The sequence below is a fragment of the Suricata suricatta genome, chromosome 14 (genome assembly GCF_006229205.1).
Source record: "Suricata suricatta isolate VVHF042 chromosome 14, meerkat_22Aug2017_6uvM2_HiC, whole genome shotgun sequence".
In the NCBI taxonomy this organism is placed as follows: Eukaryota; Metazoa; Chordata; class Mammalia; order Carnivora; family Herpestidae; genus Suricata; species Suricata suricatta.
In genome coordinates this window covers 55,827,467-55,845,003 of record NC_043713.1, presented here as the reverse complement: position 1 = coordinate 55,845,003, position 17,537 = coordinate 55,827,467, and the positions used below count along the sequence as shown (strand labels likewise).

Here is a 17,537-nt window from a genome sequence, read left to right as displayed (position 1 = left end):
AGGAGCAGGCTGTAAGGAACAGCAATGAGGACAAACAGTAATTATGAAATTAAATGTGTGTTAATCACCAAATACTTGACAATTCATGTTTTCAGGAATAGCAATTAACCTACAGTGAGTTATATTCCACGCAGGTCACCATTGTGATCCGTCTCTGTAGAACACTACTTTGCTATAAATAGCAAAAGTCTAATGGAATGAGCGCTTTGGTGATAATACTTTGCTAAGAAACATTTGGAAAGTCTAGAAATGGCCAGTAAAGATAACATTAGGGGAAAGATTAGGAAAGCAAGAGATGCCCAAGGAAAGTTACTGTTTAGTAAAAGTATGAAGGGCAGCTGTGTCTGGTTTTAGCGAAAACCTCCCTCAAACTCAGATTCTGACCAAGTTCAGAAACGACGAACATGTAGTGGCCAAAGCCCAGTGAGAAATGGACACTCTTGACAAAAAGGAGAGTAAAGGACGGGACAGAGGGAGGAAGCCCAGTGTATCAGTCCCCAAAAGAATCATCTGGAGCATAAGACAGTGTCCAGAGCAGCTGATACCAGAACACTCAGGAAACCTCACCCTGCATTTTTGTACGACAGCAAGTTCTGGAATGTTCTGGTGGAAAGAAACCTGGTTCATTTTATTTCACCTAGTTTCATGGAAGGATTTGTTTCTCTAACGCTCCTTCACTGAGTACCTTCTGCCATTCCACTTAACACATTTAAGGAGTGACTAAGCACTCAGTAGCTGTTTCCCTTTTTCTGTCTACCATAATTCTTAATCTCAATAAACTACCACCATTTATGGAAAGGTTGGTACATCCTCAATGTGCTTTTCCACTCATTTTGACTCCCTACACACTCCCATAATTGGTAAGTTTCTAAAAGTGTAAGTCAGTTGCCCAAACTTAAACAGGGCTGACATTCAAACGCAGTTCTATTTGAGATGAAGCATTAGTTCTTTTACTACACTGTGATGCTGCCCATTCCCAAGCAACATGAAATTCCTCTGAAACAGTTAATTCAGTGATCTTAACTCAATATATCAAAACTACTTAATGAAGTGGGAAAAGTAACCTTTAGAAATAAAGTACAGTAGGAATATAAAACATTCTAATATGCTAATATTTATGTTCACTTTATATTAACATCTTAGATCTCTATAATGTATCTATCCTGCAGCCTAAATTCTCTGTGGAACTGACATAGAAGTGATGTCTGGGGAAAGCTGAGTCTCTGTGCTCTGAGAGAGGGTCTCTCACGGGTACCACTTTCTTCTGATGTCCATGTCCTACTATCTTGTCCTCAGCTTTTGGGCCCAGAAAGGGCCTATCTGTACCCTAAGAATGCAGCATTTGGAGACTGACTCTTACGAACTATGTACATAAGCAAAATGTCAGACACAGGCATGTAGACATGACATCAAAAATATTTTTCATAGTTTATGATTAAAAGTGTAGAACAGCTGACCACTGAACAACACAGGTATAAACTGTGTGAGTCTGCCTACACCTGTATTTATTTTCAATAACTACGAAACAGCACTACAAGCATACTCCTTTCTAAAGTGAAAAATGTACTCTGAAAACTAAAACACCGTGAAAAAAATTGATGACCCAAGCAAATGGAAAGATATCCCATGCTCATGGATTGTTAGAATTAATATTGTTAAAATGTCCTTATTCCCCAAAGCAATCTACAGATTCGATGTAGTTCTTATCAAAATACCAACAACATGTTTCACAAAACTAATTACAAATGATACTAACATTTGTATGGAACCACAAAAGACCCGACAAGGCAATCTTGAGAAAAAACAAATCTAGAGGTACCACAATTCCAAAATTTAAGCTATATTACAAAGCTATAATAATAAAAACAGTAATGGTACTGGCACAAAAATACATACAGAGATCAATGGAATGGGATAGAAAGTCCAGAAATAAACCATACCTATAAGGTCAATTAATCTACAACAAAGTAGACAAGAATACACAATGGGGCAAGTATTTTTAACAAATGTTACCAGGAAAGCTGGAGAGCTACATGCAAAAATAAAACTGGTCTACTTTCTAATACCATAGACCAAAAAACCCCCCAAAATGGATTAAAGACCTAAATGTGAGACCTAGAATCTTTATGATTTTCTTAATAACATTTTCACTAGCTTATTTTATTGTAGGAATAGAGTTTATAATACATACAACATACAAAATATGTGCTAATCAATTGTTTATGTTACTGATAAGGCTTCTGATTAAGATTTGGTTATTAATAAAGTTTTGAGGGAGTCAAGAGTTATACACGAATTTTCCAGTGCATGGGAGGTTGGCGTCCCTAACTTCCAGGTCATTCAATGGTCAAAAGGAGTCATGCAGTGCACACTCACACCCTCAGACCAGTATAGAACTTCTTATAGATAAATATATCTGGGAAATTAGTCCAAAAGCAGAGAGGTTCGTACATGATTCCCATTTTTAAGAGCATCAGGGTATGACAGCCATCTCCTCAATGAAGATATGCTAGTCCAATGGGCTAGACCACAATCTGCCAAGAAGCTCCTCCCATGGGCAATGCCACCAGCAGGGACAGCTTCTTTCTCTAGCTTTTTTTTGATCACCTCTAGTTAAGCTGACACCTTGGGCCAGGGGTGGAAATAGGATTTAGTAAGTGTTTGCCTTCTATTCACCTTTGTTCTACAGTTTGTCATTCTCATTTCAACTGGGAGACATCATTTAGGTCTTACATGGTGACTGTAAGGCTTAATCCTCTGTGTTTGGGAAGTTTCCTGCAGATCTCTCTCTTGTACCATCTGCAGAGTGCCATTTACCTGATAGTTTGTGGTGCTATCAAGGTAACGACTGCAGTGCATTTACTGCCCAGCAGATAAAGGAGAAATACGAAGGACATACTACCTTCACCAAGCCTTTAAAACTTTAAAAACTAATGCTTGGTTGGAGGGTTTAGAAATTAAATCAAGAAGTGTACTTTCAATGGCTCTAAACCCTTTACAGATGTGGATCACCAGATTCTTAAAAAGTTAGCAATGCTGTATTAAAGAATCTATACAGGGGTACCTGGGTGGTTCAGTCATCTGAGCATCCGACTTTGGCTCAGGTCATTATCTTGTGGTTCACAAGTACGAGCCCAACGTCGGGCTCTGTGCTAACAGCTCAGAGCCTGGGGCCTGCTTCAGACTCCGGGTCTCCCTCTCTCCTTGCTCCTCCCCCACTAGTGCTACTAGTGCTCGGTCTCTCTTTCTCTCTCTGTCTCTCCCTCTCAAAAATAAATAAACATTAAAAAATTTAAAAAAGAATCTTTACAAATCCACTTAAAATTTTTTTTAAATTTTTGACAGAGAGAGGGGCACCTGGGTGTCTCGATTGGTTAAGCATCTGACTTCAGTTGAGGTCATGATCTCATGGTTCATGGGTTTGAGCCCCGCATCAGGCTCTGTGCTGAATGTCTGCTCAGAGCCTGGAGACTGCTTTGGATTCTGTGTCTCCCTCTCTCTCTCTGACCTTCCTCCACTCACACTCTGTCTCATTCTGTCTCTCCAAAATAAGTAAATGTAAAAAAAAATTTAATTTTTGACAGAGAGAAAGCAGGGGAGATGGGCACAGGGAGAGGCAGAGAAAATATTAAGTACGATCCATGCTCAGTGAGGAACCTGATGCAGGACTCGATCCGATGACCCTGGGATCATGACCTAAGTCAAAATCAAGAGTTGGATGCTCAACTGACTGAGCCACCTGGGCACCACCACAAGACCACTTTTAAATCCAAAGTAGAAAGCTATTCCTGATGAATCAACCAGGGAACCAAACAGCTATAGTTAGAATTAGGATCTGCCTGAATTTGGTATTTTATGCACTGATCAGTAATGTAAGACACGTGACACTGGAAAGTGATGGACTTGGTGGGTGGAGTAAGATGTTCACAATTGGGAGTAGCAACACATTTTATCCAAAAGAACTCAAGAAAGGAAGAATCCATTGAAAATCACAATGGCCTGATATATAGGACTACCTCACTTGCAATGTAGTGCCATAATCCCTTTTTAAGGCTGATCTCCTGAGAGCATTAAACTCAATAATCCCTTTAATTCCAACTGTCTGAGCTAAATGTGCCAAGGATGTTACAGATGGAATGCTGTGTCTACCACTCCCCCCTCTCCATTTCATATGCTGAAGCCCTGACTCCCAAAGTGATGGCATTTGGAGATGGAGCTTTAGAGAGGTAATTAGGTTTAGATGAGGTCATGAAGGTGGAGCCTCAATAATTAGTGCTCCAATAAGAATAAGGGAGACAAAAGCTCTTTCTCTCCAGATGCACACACAGAGGAAAGGCACTGAGTACAGCATGAGAAGACAAGAAGGCAGCCATAAGACAGGAAAAGGGCCATCACCCAGAACTGAGTCCATGAGAATCCTGAGGGCCTTCCAGGCCCTGCAACTCTGAGAAAAGAATGTCTATCATGTGTGCCACCCAGTCTATGTTTGTGATAGCTGCCCAAGCTTAGACAAAGGGGAAATAAAACTTTAACATATGGATTGAAGCTGACGTCAAGAGAGTTCATGCCTAGACACTGTGGATGGGCAGTGCTAACATGAAAGAGAGGAAGACCAGAGCACACATGAGCAGGATACCTTCTGATCTTGCCTGAAAGGCTGTCCTGTCACCACAATGCAGCAGATGCTTGGAAACTAAGGCAGAACCTAGTGCAGGTTCCAGAAGGGCAGCGGGAGCGTCACAGACCAATGCCTTCTCTACTTTGAGAAGGTTCCCTACAAAAGAAGTTTCTAAAATCACATGGTTTCTTAGCCTAGTCCATCACATAAAAAGTCTTTTGAAGCCTAGCTTAGCCAAACCCATGTCCCCTGCTTCCATTTTATGTATTTATTTTTTAATAAATTTTAAATGTTTATTTATACATCTTTGAGAAAGAAAGAGAGAGCACAAGTAGAGGAGGGGCAGAGAGAGAGGGAGCCAGAATCTGAAGCAGGCTCCAGACTCTAAGCTGTCAGTGCAGAGCCCAACACGGGGCTCAAACTAATGAACTGTGAGATCATGACCCGAGCTGAAGTTGGACGCTTAGCCAACTGAGCCATCTACCCTGCTTCCATTTTAATACCGTAGAAGAAGAAACTTTGTCCCAGAGGCCATATTTTTAAAATTATATGACTGATTGCTAATGCATTTATTAAAAAAAGTTTATTGGTTAAATAGGATATTTTCCATATGGAAGAAAAGCTGTGTTTTATTCTTTGGGTTTTTATAAACAAAAGCAGTAACATATACATTGAAGAAAACTTAGGATAGACGGTAGAAAGAAAAAATTCAAATCACCTGTTGCCCTACCACCTAAGGAGATACCACTTTTTAATATATTTATTTCAGCATATAGTCTTTATTTTACAGATGTATAATATCTATATATGTGTTTATGTAAATATATATTCATAAGATATAATCATATATAATACATATAAGTATATATAACATATAAATATATAAGTACATAATATAAATATATGATAGATATATGATAGTATATCTATATTATATTATATATTATATTCATATTTATAATATATTCATATAAATATATTTCTATAACTTTTATTAATATAAACATTTTATAATATTATATTTATATAACATATTTATGTTTATATTATATATTTATATTTTCAATATATTATATATTTTTAAATTAAAATATTAAATTAAAAATCAAATATTAAATATTAAATGAAATTGAAAAATAATTTTTAAAATTAAAAATATATAATATATAAAATTTAAGCTGTAGAATTTATTGTTGCATACCAGTTTTCCCACTTAATAACATAGGCTTACATAAATCATTAAATGGTCTTCCATGGCATTATTCTTAATTGTTACAAAATGCATTGTAGTGTTGAAGCAACATAAATTAACTAGCCCTCTAGTGTTGAAAATAATACTGTTTCTGATTTTTTTGTTATTATAAATAAACTGCCATGAGTATTCTTGTAGTTCATTATTTGCAACCATTCTTTGTTATTTCCTTAGGATGAATTCCTAATAGTAGATTGCTAAATTTAGATGTCTCTAAATTTTTAACACTTTTATAATGTATTGCTGAAGTGTCCTTTTAGAAGATTTTAACAATTTACATATGTACTACTTAACAATTTACATGCGCACTATTCAAAACACATTTATATACCATTCATTAAATTCTAGAAATTATTGTAGGTAAAAGAGTACAGAGACAAATTAGGTAGGCACAACACTGACAGCCATTCAGAAGACCAGCAGACCCAGCGAGGACTCAGCTCTCCCTTCCCTGAGTCTAGCCAAGCACCTCAATTAAATATGAGAGAGGATCGTGGATACATGTTTCAGACAAAGGAATTAAGAAAGAGAAAAGCAAAATATCTGAATCTTCCTAATGAATCCTCTTAGCTTGAAATTAATTGAGTATTCTCAATATGAAGTAATTTAAAAAAATTTTTTTAATATTTATTCACTTTTGAGAAACAGAGACAGAGTGCGGGCAGGGGAGGGGCAGAGAGAGAGGGAGACACAGCATCTGAAGCAGACTCCAGGCTCGCGGGACTCAAACCCACAAACTGCAAGATCATGACCTGACCCAAAGTCAGACGCTCAACCGACTGAGCCACTCAGGCGCCCCTCCAGTTATTTTTTGAAGGTGCTGTGGACAAAAGGAAAAAAAAAGAAAAGCACCAAATGCCCTTGTCACTAATTTCCCACCTTTGATCATGAGTCAAGATGCTCTTGTGATACAAGTCACCCTCTGACAGCAGGGACATGACATCAGGTCTCCTTCGGTACCACGTTTTAACTGTCCCTGCCTCCACCATTTATTTACTTTAACCAAGAATTCCAAGTGGATATGGGGGTCTTACCAGAACATCTCAAGTAGCAGGACAGCAGCTCCTCCATGACGGGGACTGAGCCTACACAAGATATCTTCTTCCCATTGCTTGCAGGGATGGGAACAAGAAGCTGCCTCTTGCTACCTGCTCCATGAGGCTCACTTCTTGACCACTCATTTTCTCCTGCCAGTAACTCATGAGCAATAGGGCTTCGTCTTCTAGAATCCAGTGCTGTGTCTCCACACTCAGATACGGCTTACTTAATACAGTGCCTGCAGAGAGTGCTTCCTGCCCTGGTGCAGGCTACTAAAAGCAAGTATTTTTGTTTGTATTTTGCTTTTAATTTCTTAAAATATCTCCATAAACAAAGTGGAAAGGTGGTTTTTTTTTTACTCATTTCTCAAGATAATGTAGAAACAAAGACCTAATATACTCCCTTACCAAATAGCACAAGCTCTCCTAACATAAAAAATGCCTATACTTCTTACACATCCTATGTTTATAAGAATATTAAAAAAACTCTATTTCAGAAGATGCATCAAAACAGGAAATGAAAACAAAGAGCATACCTGATAAAAATTAGGCCAGAAAGTACTAATGGCCAGTTCTGCCCTGTTCCATGTGCGGGTAGGGTCTCCAGATATATTCCAGATAGGATTGCCCAAAGGCCCGTTGTTGACCTTCACGTAGACATTGAGTAACCCAGGAGCAGCATTACTCTTGCTGGATACAAAATAGTGAAAATCAATGCAGTGGGTGTCATTTTCTTTAAGCTGAGGTAAGAGAAGGTGAGCCCGCTGCCCCTCAGGTCTCCCAGACGTGTTCACCAACATGAAAGACCCTGCCAAAAGAAAATCAAAGGAGAGTTACAACCTGAAATACTACTTTCTGGCCATTTCTCCAAGCCACTGTCATTTACATGGGTTGACATTGCAATGCCACGTATCTTACTTAAACTTTAAGAGTCCCATCCCTCTCATATCTTTTCACCCCACAGCATTCTCAAGATCAGTAAATGGGGGTAGGAGGGACATGTAGGGGGCTCAGTCGGTTAAACATTCAACTTCATCTCAAGTCATGATCTCATGATCTTTGAGTTCAAGCCCCATATCAGGCTTTGTGCTGACAGCTCGGAGCCTGGAGCCTGCTTCTGATTCTGTGTCCTCCTCTCTCTCTCTCTGCTCGTCCCTTGCTCCTGCTGTCTCTCTGTCTCTTTCACACAAAAATAAATAAACATTTTTAAAAACCAGTGAATGAGAAGTCTTCTTGAAGTTACTCCAATTAGCCTTCTAAGTAACAAAAATTGGCATAATTCGCTGACCTGCACTTACCATCTGGTAGTCACATTACATTAAAATGAACTTAAATTCGATAATATTAAAAGTTTACGGGGCACCTGGGTGGCTCAGTCGGTTAAGCATCTGGCTTTGGCTCAGGTCATGATCTCATGGTTGGTGGGTTCGAGCCCAGCATCAGGCTCTGTGCTGACAGCTCAGAGCCTGAAGCCTGCTTCGGATTCTGTGTCTCCCTCTCTCTGACCCTCCCTTGCTTGCACTGTCTCTGTCTCTCAAAAAATAAATAAATAAAAACATTAAAAAAAATTAAAAGCTTAGGTCCTTGGCCACACTAACCACATTTCAAGTGCTGAGTGAGCACATCTGGCTGGTTGCTACCACACTGGGAAGTATAGATACTGAGCTTTCCCACCATCTCAGAAAGTACTATGGGACAATGCTATTCTAGAATGGTGCCACCATTTAGTGGTTGCAGACACCTTCATATTTTCATGCAAGCTACAGAAACATAACAGATTGGTCTGATTTGTGGAATCTCAGAAAACCTTATTGGCCCTGTGACACTCCTGTCAATAGGACTCTCGGACAGGTCAGCACCACTACCCCTACCCCATTGCTGTAACAACAGATTCCTTGACAGTGCAGGTGTTTTCATGACTGGTAGGACTAAGCGTACTGATGCCAATTGGTGGATGGTCATTCTCAGACGTCTCTATGAGCAATTTGTATCTTTCCATCCACAGCACTAGGCTGCTCGTGACTGCTGAAGAGTTTCCACATGGATTCAAGCTTTCCAAGTACTCTGACATCAGCTGTGTCAGTTGGCCCTCTCCATGTCTAAGGTCAACAGAAATGGCAATTAAAATAATTATATAATTTTATATATTACATGAAGAAAGATAAAAGCAAAATGTTCTAGGATAAAAGGGAAAACAGTACATCATAAAGCCTTTTAGGCAGAGCGGAAAAATGTATTGAAACTCTGAGGAGAAAGAACACCTAAAATTTGGAGCATAAGGAGGAAGAAAGAAATGCTAGTCACGTGACTGGACTCATGATTTCTACTGAGTAAGGAGACTATTTCCCCAGTCGAGTGTTCTTTTTAAACTTCCCTTATTGTGAATCATAATTTTAAAGAAGATGTATGTTTGTATGTTTGTGTGTGTTTATTTTTGGTATGTACCCAATAGATATCTATAAATATACATACACTACTAGAGAAAGTATGAAATTTCTATCTTGTCTACAAGCTGTGATTTCCTAAAAGTAAAAGAAGACCACTTTTCCCAGAGCATTATTATAAGTACTAAATAAAAAATAAAAATGTAGATATATCCTTTATAAAATAGGCTACTATTAAGGGATCAATATTAGACAATGTTTGCTGATGACTGTTGCCCTAACCTCGTCCCACTGTAAAGGGAGGTAGGTAGAGTTAATGGTATTAAAGATAAACAGGAACTGAGTCACAGGGAGATTAGGAAGCAGTTTATCCAGGTTTCAGGATGAGTTAGTGGCCAAAGCAAAACTTTGAGCCTCTGAGCGTCCAGCCCATTACTCACCCTGTTACACTCCAACAAGCCCATGTTTCTTCATGTGCTTTTTGAGAATATATGAAGAAAACAAACCCCTTCACAACAGTGAAGGAAAATTATAGTTGCTCTTTGAAAATAGAGCAATTTTTCAAGAGATGAATGTTACACACCTGGAAATATGAAAGCCAGGTCACGAGGGAAGGGTTATCTATGGAACATATATTTCAGTAATAAGAAAGAGCTGCAAATGTGATATAAGAATGAGTTGGGGGCACAGAAAAGGAACAAGTGGCAAGAGAATATCATTGAAATGATCTGGGTTAGCTGTATTCTACAAAATGTACAAAGAAAAAATTTTCAAAATATGCAGGGCTGACCAGCGCCATCACAAATCTAAAGCTGCCTATTGGTGTTTATAACATGAGTTAAAAATCGTACTTTTCTCAGATTGATTCCATATTTGATCATGCCAGGCTCTGTTGCCTGCAACAGAGTTACAGTGTATATTTCCACTGACCAGGCTGACCATGACCTGGCCTTGAGGCCAACACCAAATCACCAAAACCTTTAGTGTTGCCATACTGCCAAGAAAACTGTTTCATGCAGTGTTGCCATCAGTGAAGTTTGGGCAGCCATGGGTGGTAAACATGGCAAGAAGCAAAGGATGGCAAATACGTGTGTTTCCCAAATCCTGGATGAAGCTGAAACAGAGAAGTCTCTTTTTATATGCTGGTATAAGCTAGATAATGTCCTACCATTACTGTTCAGGGAATCATCTGGAACCCTCAAAACACTGCTCTCCTAGCTGTGCAGCCCATCTCCCATTGTACTGCATTCCAGCACAAAATGTTCCATCAGCTTTTGAGCTGTCTAATGTATACAGAACCTTTTAACTTGAGGTCAAGGTGAGAGTCAGGTGTTTTAAGTTACAAATACTCAAATGATCCTAACTTTTATTCCCTTTTCTCCTTTTTAATCTTTATGAGCCAGAAAATAGTCCGTTTTGTTACACAGTATGCTTCTGTAATGCAGAGGAGTTCAAACAGGATTAGCAAATAGGGGAGGGACATGCATGTAACACAGAAGTCCCTTGGATGTGTGTGTGTGTGACTTTTTGCAGGATATTAAGCCTTTAGAGGGATCTAAATAAAGGGCTCCATGATGACCTTTATACAAAGCTACAATCACACACAAGTGCCTTCACTCTGGGGAAGAAATGGCAAGAAGTTCAGTGGTTTCAAGAGCGACTCTCCACCCTGTGAAGCTGTTGGGAAACACAAGGGAAAAAAAAAAGGAAGAAAGAAAGAAACTGTGAAGGTTCTGCTCCCCTCCTGAGTTTGAAAAAGAAATAACACTGACTGATGAAGAAGACAATCAGACAACAAAAAGAAATAAAAGGCATCCAAATCGGCAAAGAAGTCAAACTTTCACTATTCGCAGATGACATGATACTCTATGTGGAAAACTTGGAAGATTCCAGCAAAAAACTAATAGAACTGATACATGGACACACCAAAGTCGCAGGACATAAAATCAATGTACAGAAATCCGTTGTTTTCCTATAGACCAATAATGAAGCAGCACAAAGAAAAATCAATCCCATTTACAACTGCACCAAAAACCATGAGATTCCTAGGAATAAACCTAACCAAAGAGGTAAGACTATAGAAAGCTTATGAAAGAAACAAGAGAAGACACAATGAAATGGAGAACCATTCCATGCTCATAGATGGGAAGAACAAATATTGTTAAAATGTCTATACTACCCAGAGCAAACTACACAATCTCTATCAAAATAACCCCAGCATTCTTCACAGAGCCACAACAAAAAATCCTAAAATTTGTATGAAATCACAAAAGACCCCAAATAGACAAAGTAAAGTTGAAAAAGAAAACCAAAGCTGGAGGCATCACAATTCCAGACTTCAAGCTATATTACAAAGCTGTCATCATCAAGACAAGATGGTACTGGCACAAGAATAGACACATAGACTAATGGAAGAGAATAGCAAACCAAGAAATGGACCCCCAAATGAATGGCAAACTCATCTCTGACAAAGCAGGAAAGAGTATCCAATGAAAAAAAAGACAGTATCTTTAGTAAATGTCACTAGGAAAACTGGACAGCGATATGAAGAGTGAAAATGGGCCACTTTCTTATATAATATACAAAAATAAATTCAAAATGGATGAAAGACCTAAATGTGAGACAAAACACCATCAAAATCCTAAAGGAGAACACAGGCAGCAACCTCTCTGCCCTTAGTTGTAGCAACTTCTTACTAGACGTCTCCAGAGGCAAGGAAACAAAAGCAAAAATGAAATAACAGAACCTCATCAAGATAAAAAGATTCTTCTGCACAGGAAACAATCACCAAGACTAAAAGACAGCTGAAGAAATGGGAAAAGATATCTGTAAATGACATAATAGATAAAGGTTTAGTATCCAAAATCTATAAAGAACTTATCAAACTCAATACCCAAAAAACATAATGTGCTGAGGAAATTGGCAAAAGACATGAATAGATACTTTTCCAAAGAAGACATCCAGATGGCTAACAGACACAGGAAAGGATGCTCAACATCACTCAACATCAGGGAAATACAAATCAAAACCACAATGAGATACCACCTCACACCTGTCAGAATGACTAAAACTAACAACTCAGGAAACAACAGATGCCAGCGAGGATGAAGATAAAGGGGAACACTTTTGTACTGTTGGTAAGAATGCAAATAGGTGTAGCCACTCTGGAAAACAGTATGGAGGTTCAAAAAATTAAAATAGAGCTACCCTACAACCCAGCCATTGCACTACAAGGTATTTATCCAAAAGACACAAAAATGCTGACTCAAAGGGACACATGTACCCCAATGTTTATAGCAGTGTTGTCAACAATACCTAAATTATGGAAAGAGCCCAAATGTCCATCGTCTGATGAATGGATAAAACATATGTGGTATATTTGTATAACAGAATATTACTCAGTGATCAAAAAGAATGGAATCTTGCCATTTGCAACATGTGAATGGAACTAGAGTGATTTATGCTAAGCAAAATAAGTCAAAGAAAGATAAATATCATATGATTTCAGTTATATGTAGAATTTAAGGAATAAAATAGATGAACATAGGGAAAGGGAAGGAAAAGTAAGATAAACACAGAGAGAGGGAAGCAAACCATAAGAGACTCTTCCTAAATACAGAGAACAAACTGAGGGTTGCTGGAGGGGAAGCGGGGATGGGCTCCATAGACAAAAGGCATTAAGGAGGACACTGTTGGGATGAACACTGGGTATTATAGGCAAATGATCCATCAATGGGTTCTACGCCTGGAACCAGTATTACATTGTATACTACCTAACTCAGATTTAAATGAATAAATTTTAAAAAGAAGATGACAAACCCAGGAACCTATTTTTAAGTTGGCAGAAAGTAATCTCTATTAGAAAAGACTGACTGCATGGCCCTCTCCAATGAGAAGGACAAAGCTGGAGCCCTAGGGTACAGGGCTAAGAACAGAGTCACTGGGATTCTTTTTTTTTTTTTTAATAGTTTATTTTCAAATTGGTTTCCATAATACACCCAGTGCTTCTCCCCCAAAAGTGCGTCCCACCATGACCATTACCCCCTTCCCTCCTTCAGTCCATGGTTCGTTTTCAGTATTCAATAGTCTTTCATGATTTGTGTCCCTCACTCTCCCCAGATCTCTTTCCCCCTTCCTCTCCCTATGATCCTCTGTTAGGTTTTTCCTGTTAGACCTATGAGTGCACTGGGTTTCTGAATGCCCCAGATGGGAGTTGATGGGCCCCGTGTTTTTAGGATTGTTACTGTTTTTGTTTATTCCCTAGCTATAAAGCTGTACAGATTTGGAGTGGTCAGCCCCAACTCCATTTTTCTCACAAGATCTATCACTTTCACTATGTGATTCTGTGAAATGAGTCTAAGATCTTCCAAGAACATGGGTGTGGTGCTCGTGGAAGCCCGGCTCTGTCCATGCACCATCTTCTTCAACCGCTCTAGCCTCGGGAAGCAATTCTGCCTGCACTGGTCACAAGCAAAGTTGCTCTTCCTTTCAACAGTAGAGAAGCCAACCGAGCAGCACTATGGTCAATGCACACAAATTTTTGAAGGAAAAGTCTCTCTTTACCAAGCACCTCCCCTAGGGTATGGTCACAGAAGAGTTCCTTCCCCCCCAACAAGTCTCTCAATTGGTATTTCTATGGATCCCACATAATTCATGATTAATGCCTATAAAGGTACTTGGATAAGGCCTGCCCTGTTGCACAAGCTCAAAAATTAGTGGCGATTTGTAGAATTACTACTTTGTTTTCCTCAGACCTCATCCAAATGTGTGGTTTCTCTAAATTATCTACAGTTCATTAGCCTTTAGCTCAAAACATTTCCACATGTCCACCTCACAACCTTTCTGGTCCTATCCTTTCACTTAAGTAGTAATTTTTAAGTTTCCTTTCTTTATGAGAGAGAAACATTAGTACTGAAGAATTACAAAACCTTCAACTGAGTTCATATCACCCCTACATTTAAGCTTTGAGAAGGGGATCTTTATTTCTGCGTGTGGTCATGAGGACTTACCTCATTGCTTCGAAGTAGAGAAGATAATATTTCAGCAACACAATATTTCCTGACGGTGCTGCTCTATTGTCTAATTTTGAGGTTGCTAGAGAAAGTATGAACACTCAGGTTTAGCAATGTATGGCAAACCCAGAATCCTGGGGGTAAATTCACACTTGTGCACACAGAAAATGGCAGGTGGGAGGGAAGAGATGCCTTTTAATTGCTTGAATTTATCACCTATTGGCTATGAAAGTAAAGTCAACTTGCTCATGTTTAAAGGATCCAAAGCATTTATATTCAATTTTAGACTATTAAGGCTGTTTTTAAAAATATCCCTAGATGGCTGAATGTTTAATTTTCACCTCTGCTTCAATGTTTTGACTGTGAGGAAATGCATTTTCAAAGACTAATTGGGTCTCCCTCTGTAGGTACTTTCTTACCTCATTTTTTTCCCTACAAAAAAACACTCCAACTGGGCAAATACATAAAAGAAATCAGAATTCAAATTAGCATAGAAATTCTGTTTGTGTTTGAATAACAAAACACCCTTAAGTCACAAGTGTGGAAGCAGAGAATATAACATCGCCCACAAATGGAAAGAGTTCCACGTAACAGAGCTGGCTTCAAAAGGGGCAGTTTTTAAAGCACACTTTAAAGGTCTTTAAGAATAATAATTTTGGACTCTCTGAAAAGGAAAGCTGTTATGAGAACATACAATATTCCTGAATCTTTGGGTGAATTAAATTTAGCTTAATCATAGCCACCGGCAATTGTTTTTGATTGGACTATCTTCCATCATTGTTTGTGACAGCAGCAATAGCTACATATAATTAGTTACTCCCTTCTACCCCACCATTAAAATTTGCATTGGTGTGGTAGAGGCTCTAGATTTTTAAAGGCTGAGGAGGCTACATGAATTCTCTTTTTACATTTCAGAAACTTTGTGCGCCCAATGAAGAAGGGAGTGTTTTGCGTCATTCAGCAGGAAAAGAGAATTAAGTGTGTTATTAAATACTTTGGCTGGCAGAAAAGCAGTGTTTTATGAACTTGATAGGGAGCAGATTTGTCACCTTAAAACATGTCTCTTCGGTATGGGGAATATTTTGAGTTGGTTCTTCTTAAGAAACAGCACACACAAGGGAAGCTCTCCAAACTGAGTAGAACTTAACACCTATGTATAAGACACTTTTGAGGGAAAGGTCCTTTGGTAACAGTGTGTCCCTGTCTGTATCAGGAAGAGGGGGATAATCAAATTTCTAGAAACTCATGTCAATGAAGCAGGCAGACTTACATTTACATAACATCCTTACCCTTGTTGACTATGCTTTTCCTTCCCAGACTTGCCGCCTCCAACATCCTCTGCTGAAGATAACATTTAGATGATGGCTTCAGCCATTGCCTTTTCCTGGGTCCCTCCCATGGACAAAGGAAATATACATGATATTAAAGTTCTGTGGCCTTTCTCTTGTTAATCTATTCTCTACTAATCTGATTATTAGACCAGCCAAAGAACCTAGAAGGAGGAGCAAAACTTGTCACCCCAAAGAGTGTCTCTATGGCATATAGATTATTTTAGGCTGATTATTTTTAAGAAATGGAAGGCTCAGGAAGAGACTTTGACCTTCCCCCTAACTGTCTAAAAGAATCTGGATGGATGAGCTGCTCCAGGAAGGGACCCATGACTATAGATAATTATAGTATAATATGAAGTAGGTGTGGTAGAAAGGGAAGAACTTAGAAAAGCCCATTTCTTAAAATTCCTCTCTATATCTCACTGTTTCTTCATGACCCACCAAACATATGTCTGCCAAACATTTACTCTTTTTCATCTTTCTGTGAATTGTCTTTCTTCCCTTTGACGTCTCAGATGCCTACCTCCTTCTCCTTAGCTCCGGATAGAATATAAGCCTCAATTTCTTGAAGGCTTGTGGCCCTCATATTCATATGGAACCCCTATACATATGTAATTAAGTTTTATTTTTTCCTGCTAATCTCATGTCAATCAATTTTTTTTTAATTTTTTAATGTTTTATTTATTTTTGAGAGAGAGAGAGAGTGAGAGAGCGAGCAGGGAAGGGTCAGAGAGAGAAGGAGACACAGAATAGGAAGACAGGCTCTAGACTCTGAGCTGTCAGCACAGAGCCCGACACAGGGCTTGAACCCATGAACTGTGAGATCATGACCTGAGCTGAAGTCGGACGCTTAACTGACTGGGCCACCCAGGCACCCCTCATGTCAATTTAGATCTTAGACCAACCAAAAAAAAAACCTTGAAGGGCAAGAGCAAAGTCTTTCTTCCTCAACAATGGCAAGAAAGAAAAACTGTCCACTCCTACAAACCTTAAAGCCATTATAAGATTCACTTCTTAAACCTCTTAATTTTAGTTAAAGCAAACAGATCATTGGCCTGTCTCTTCCTTTGGCTGTTCTGTCTTCATTTATTTCTCTATGACCATGTCTTCAAATTTATAGACTTAAAATCCAAAAGCTAAATAGAAAGTTTACAAGTTCCATCTTTGTTGGTATACATACTGCCTCTAGGTTACATGAGCCTCTAGTTTACATGGTCACTATCTTCTTCTGACCTATTACACATTCCAGTTGTAACAATTCAGTTATCTATAGCAGTGCTTTTCAACTAATCCATGATGAAGAACCACTGTTTAAAAATATCTGATGTATCTCAGGTCATATTTATGTAAAATGCAACAAATATAGTTTCCTAAAAAAGAAGAAACAAAAAATGTACAAAATGCAAGCCCAAATTTGTTATTAGATTAAATAAATGTAAAATCACTCTGTCAAATTCCTATAAAATGTCCTAAAGACTTGCTCTCAATTTCCATATTGGTCATGGGCAGAAACAATGTGTGGACCAGCTCCGACATGTAATCATACTAAGTGGCTTCAAGTTTGTAAGGGTATAGCATTCAAACCCAAGTGTACTTTTTTCCCTCAACATGGAAGAAAAAGATTGAGAACAGGCCATCTGAAAGAAAGTAAGAAAAAAAAATCTCCAGTTTCTTAACTCAAAGATAAAGGTTATCAAGCCAAGCCCTTTGGCTATGAAAGAAATTGGTAGAAGAAAACACAAATGCAGAAAGAGACACAAGCGGAGAATAGAACAGACAACATGATCATGGGAAATGGAAAGACAGCACTAAGGCCAAATTCAGAAAAGAGCCAGCTTTGGGGCAAGGAGGAGAGGAAGAGAACTCCAAGAACATATCCTGACTGTTCTGAAGGAGACCAGGA

At 38.7% G+C, this 17,537-nt stretch overlaps 1 protein-coding gene across 1 annotated transcript in view; it reads right to left on the bottom strand.

Moving 5' to 3' along the window:
* The window catches only part of PTPRM (protein tyrosine phosphatase receptor type M), a 755,728-nt gene that overhangs the window by 460,591 nt on the left and 277,600 nt on the right, over positions 1 to 17,537 (bottom strand). Inside the window, exon 3 of the mRNA XM_029921584.1 lies at positions 7,444 to 7,715. Coding sequence (XP_029777444.1) covers positions 7,444 to 7,715 — 272 coding nt within the window. The remainder of the gene's footprint in view (positions 1 to 7,443; positions 7,716 to 17,537) is intronic.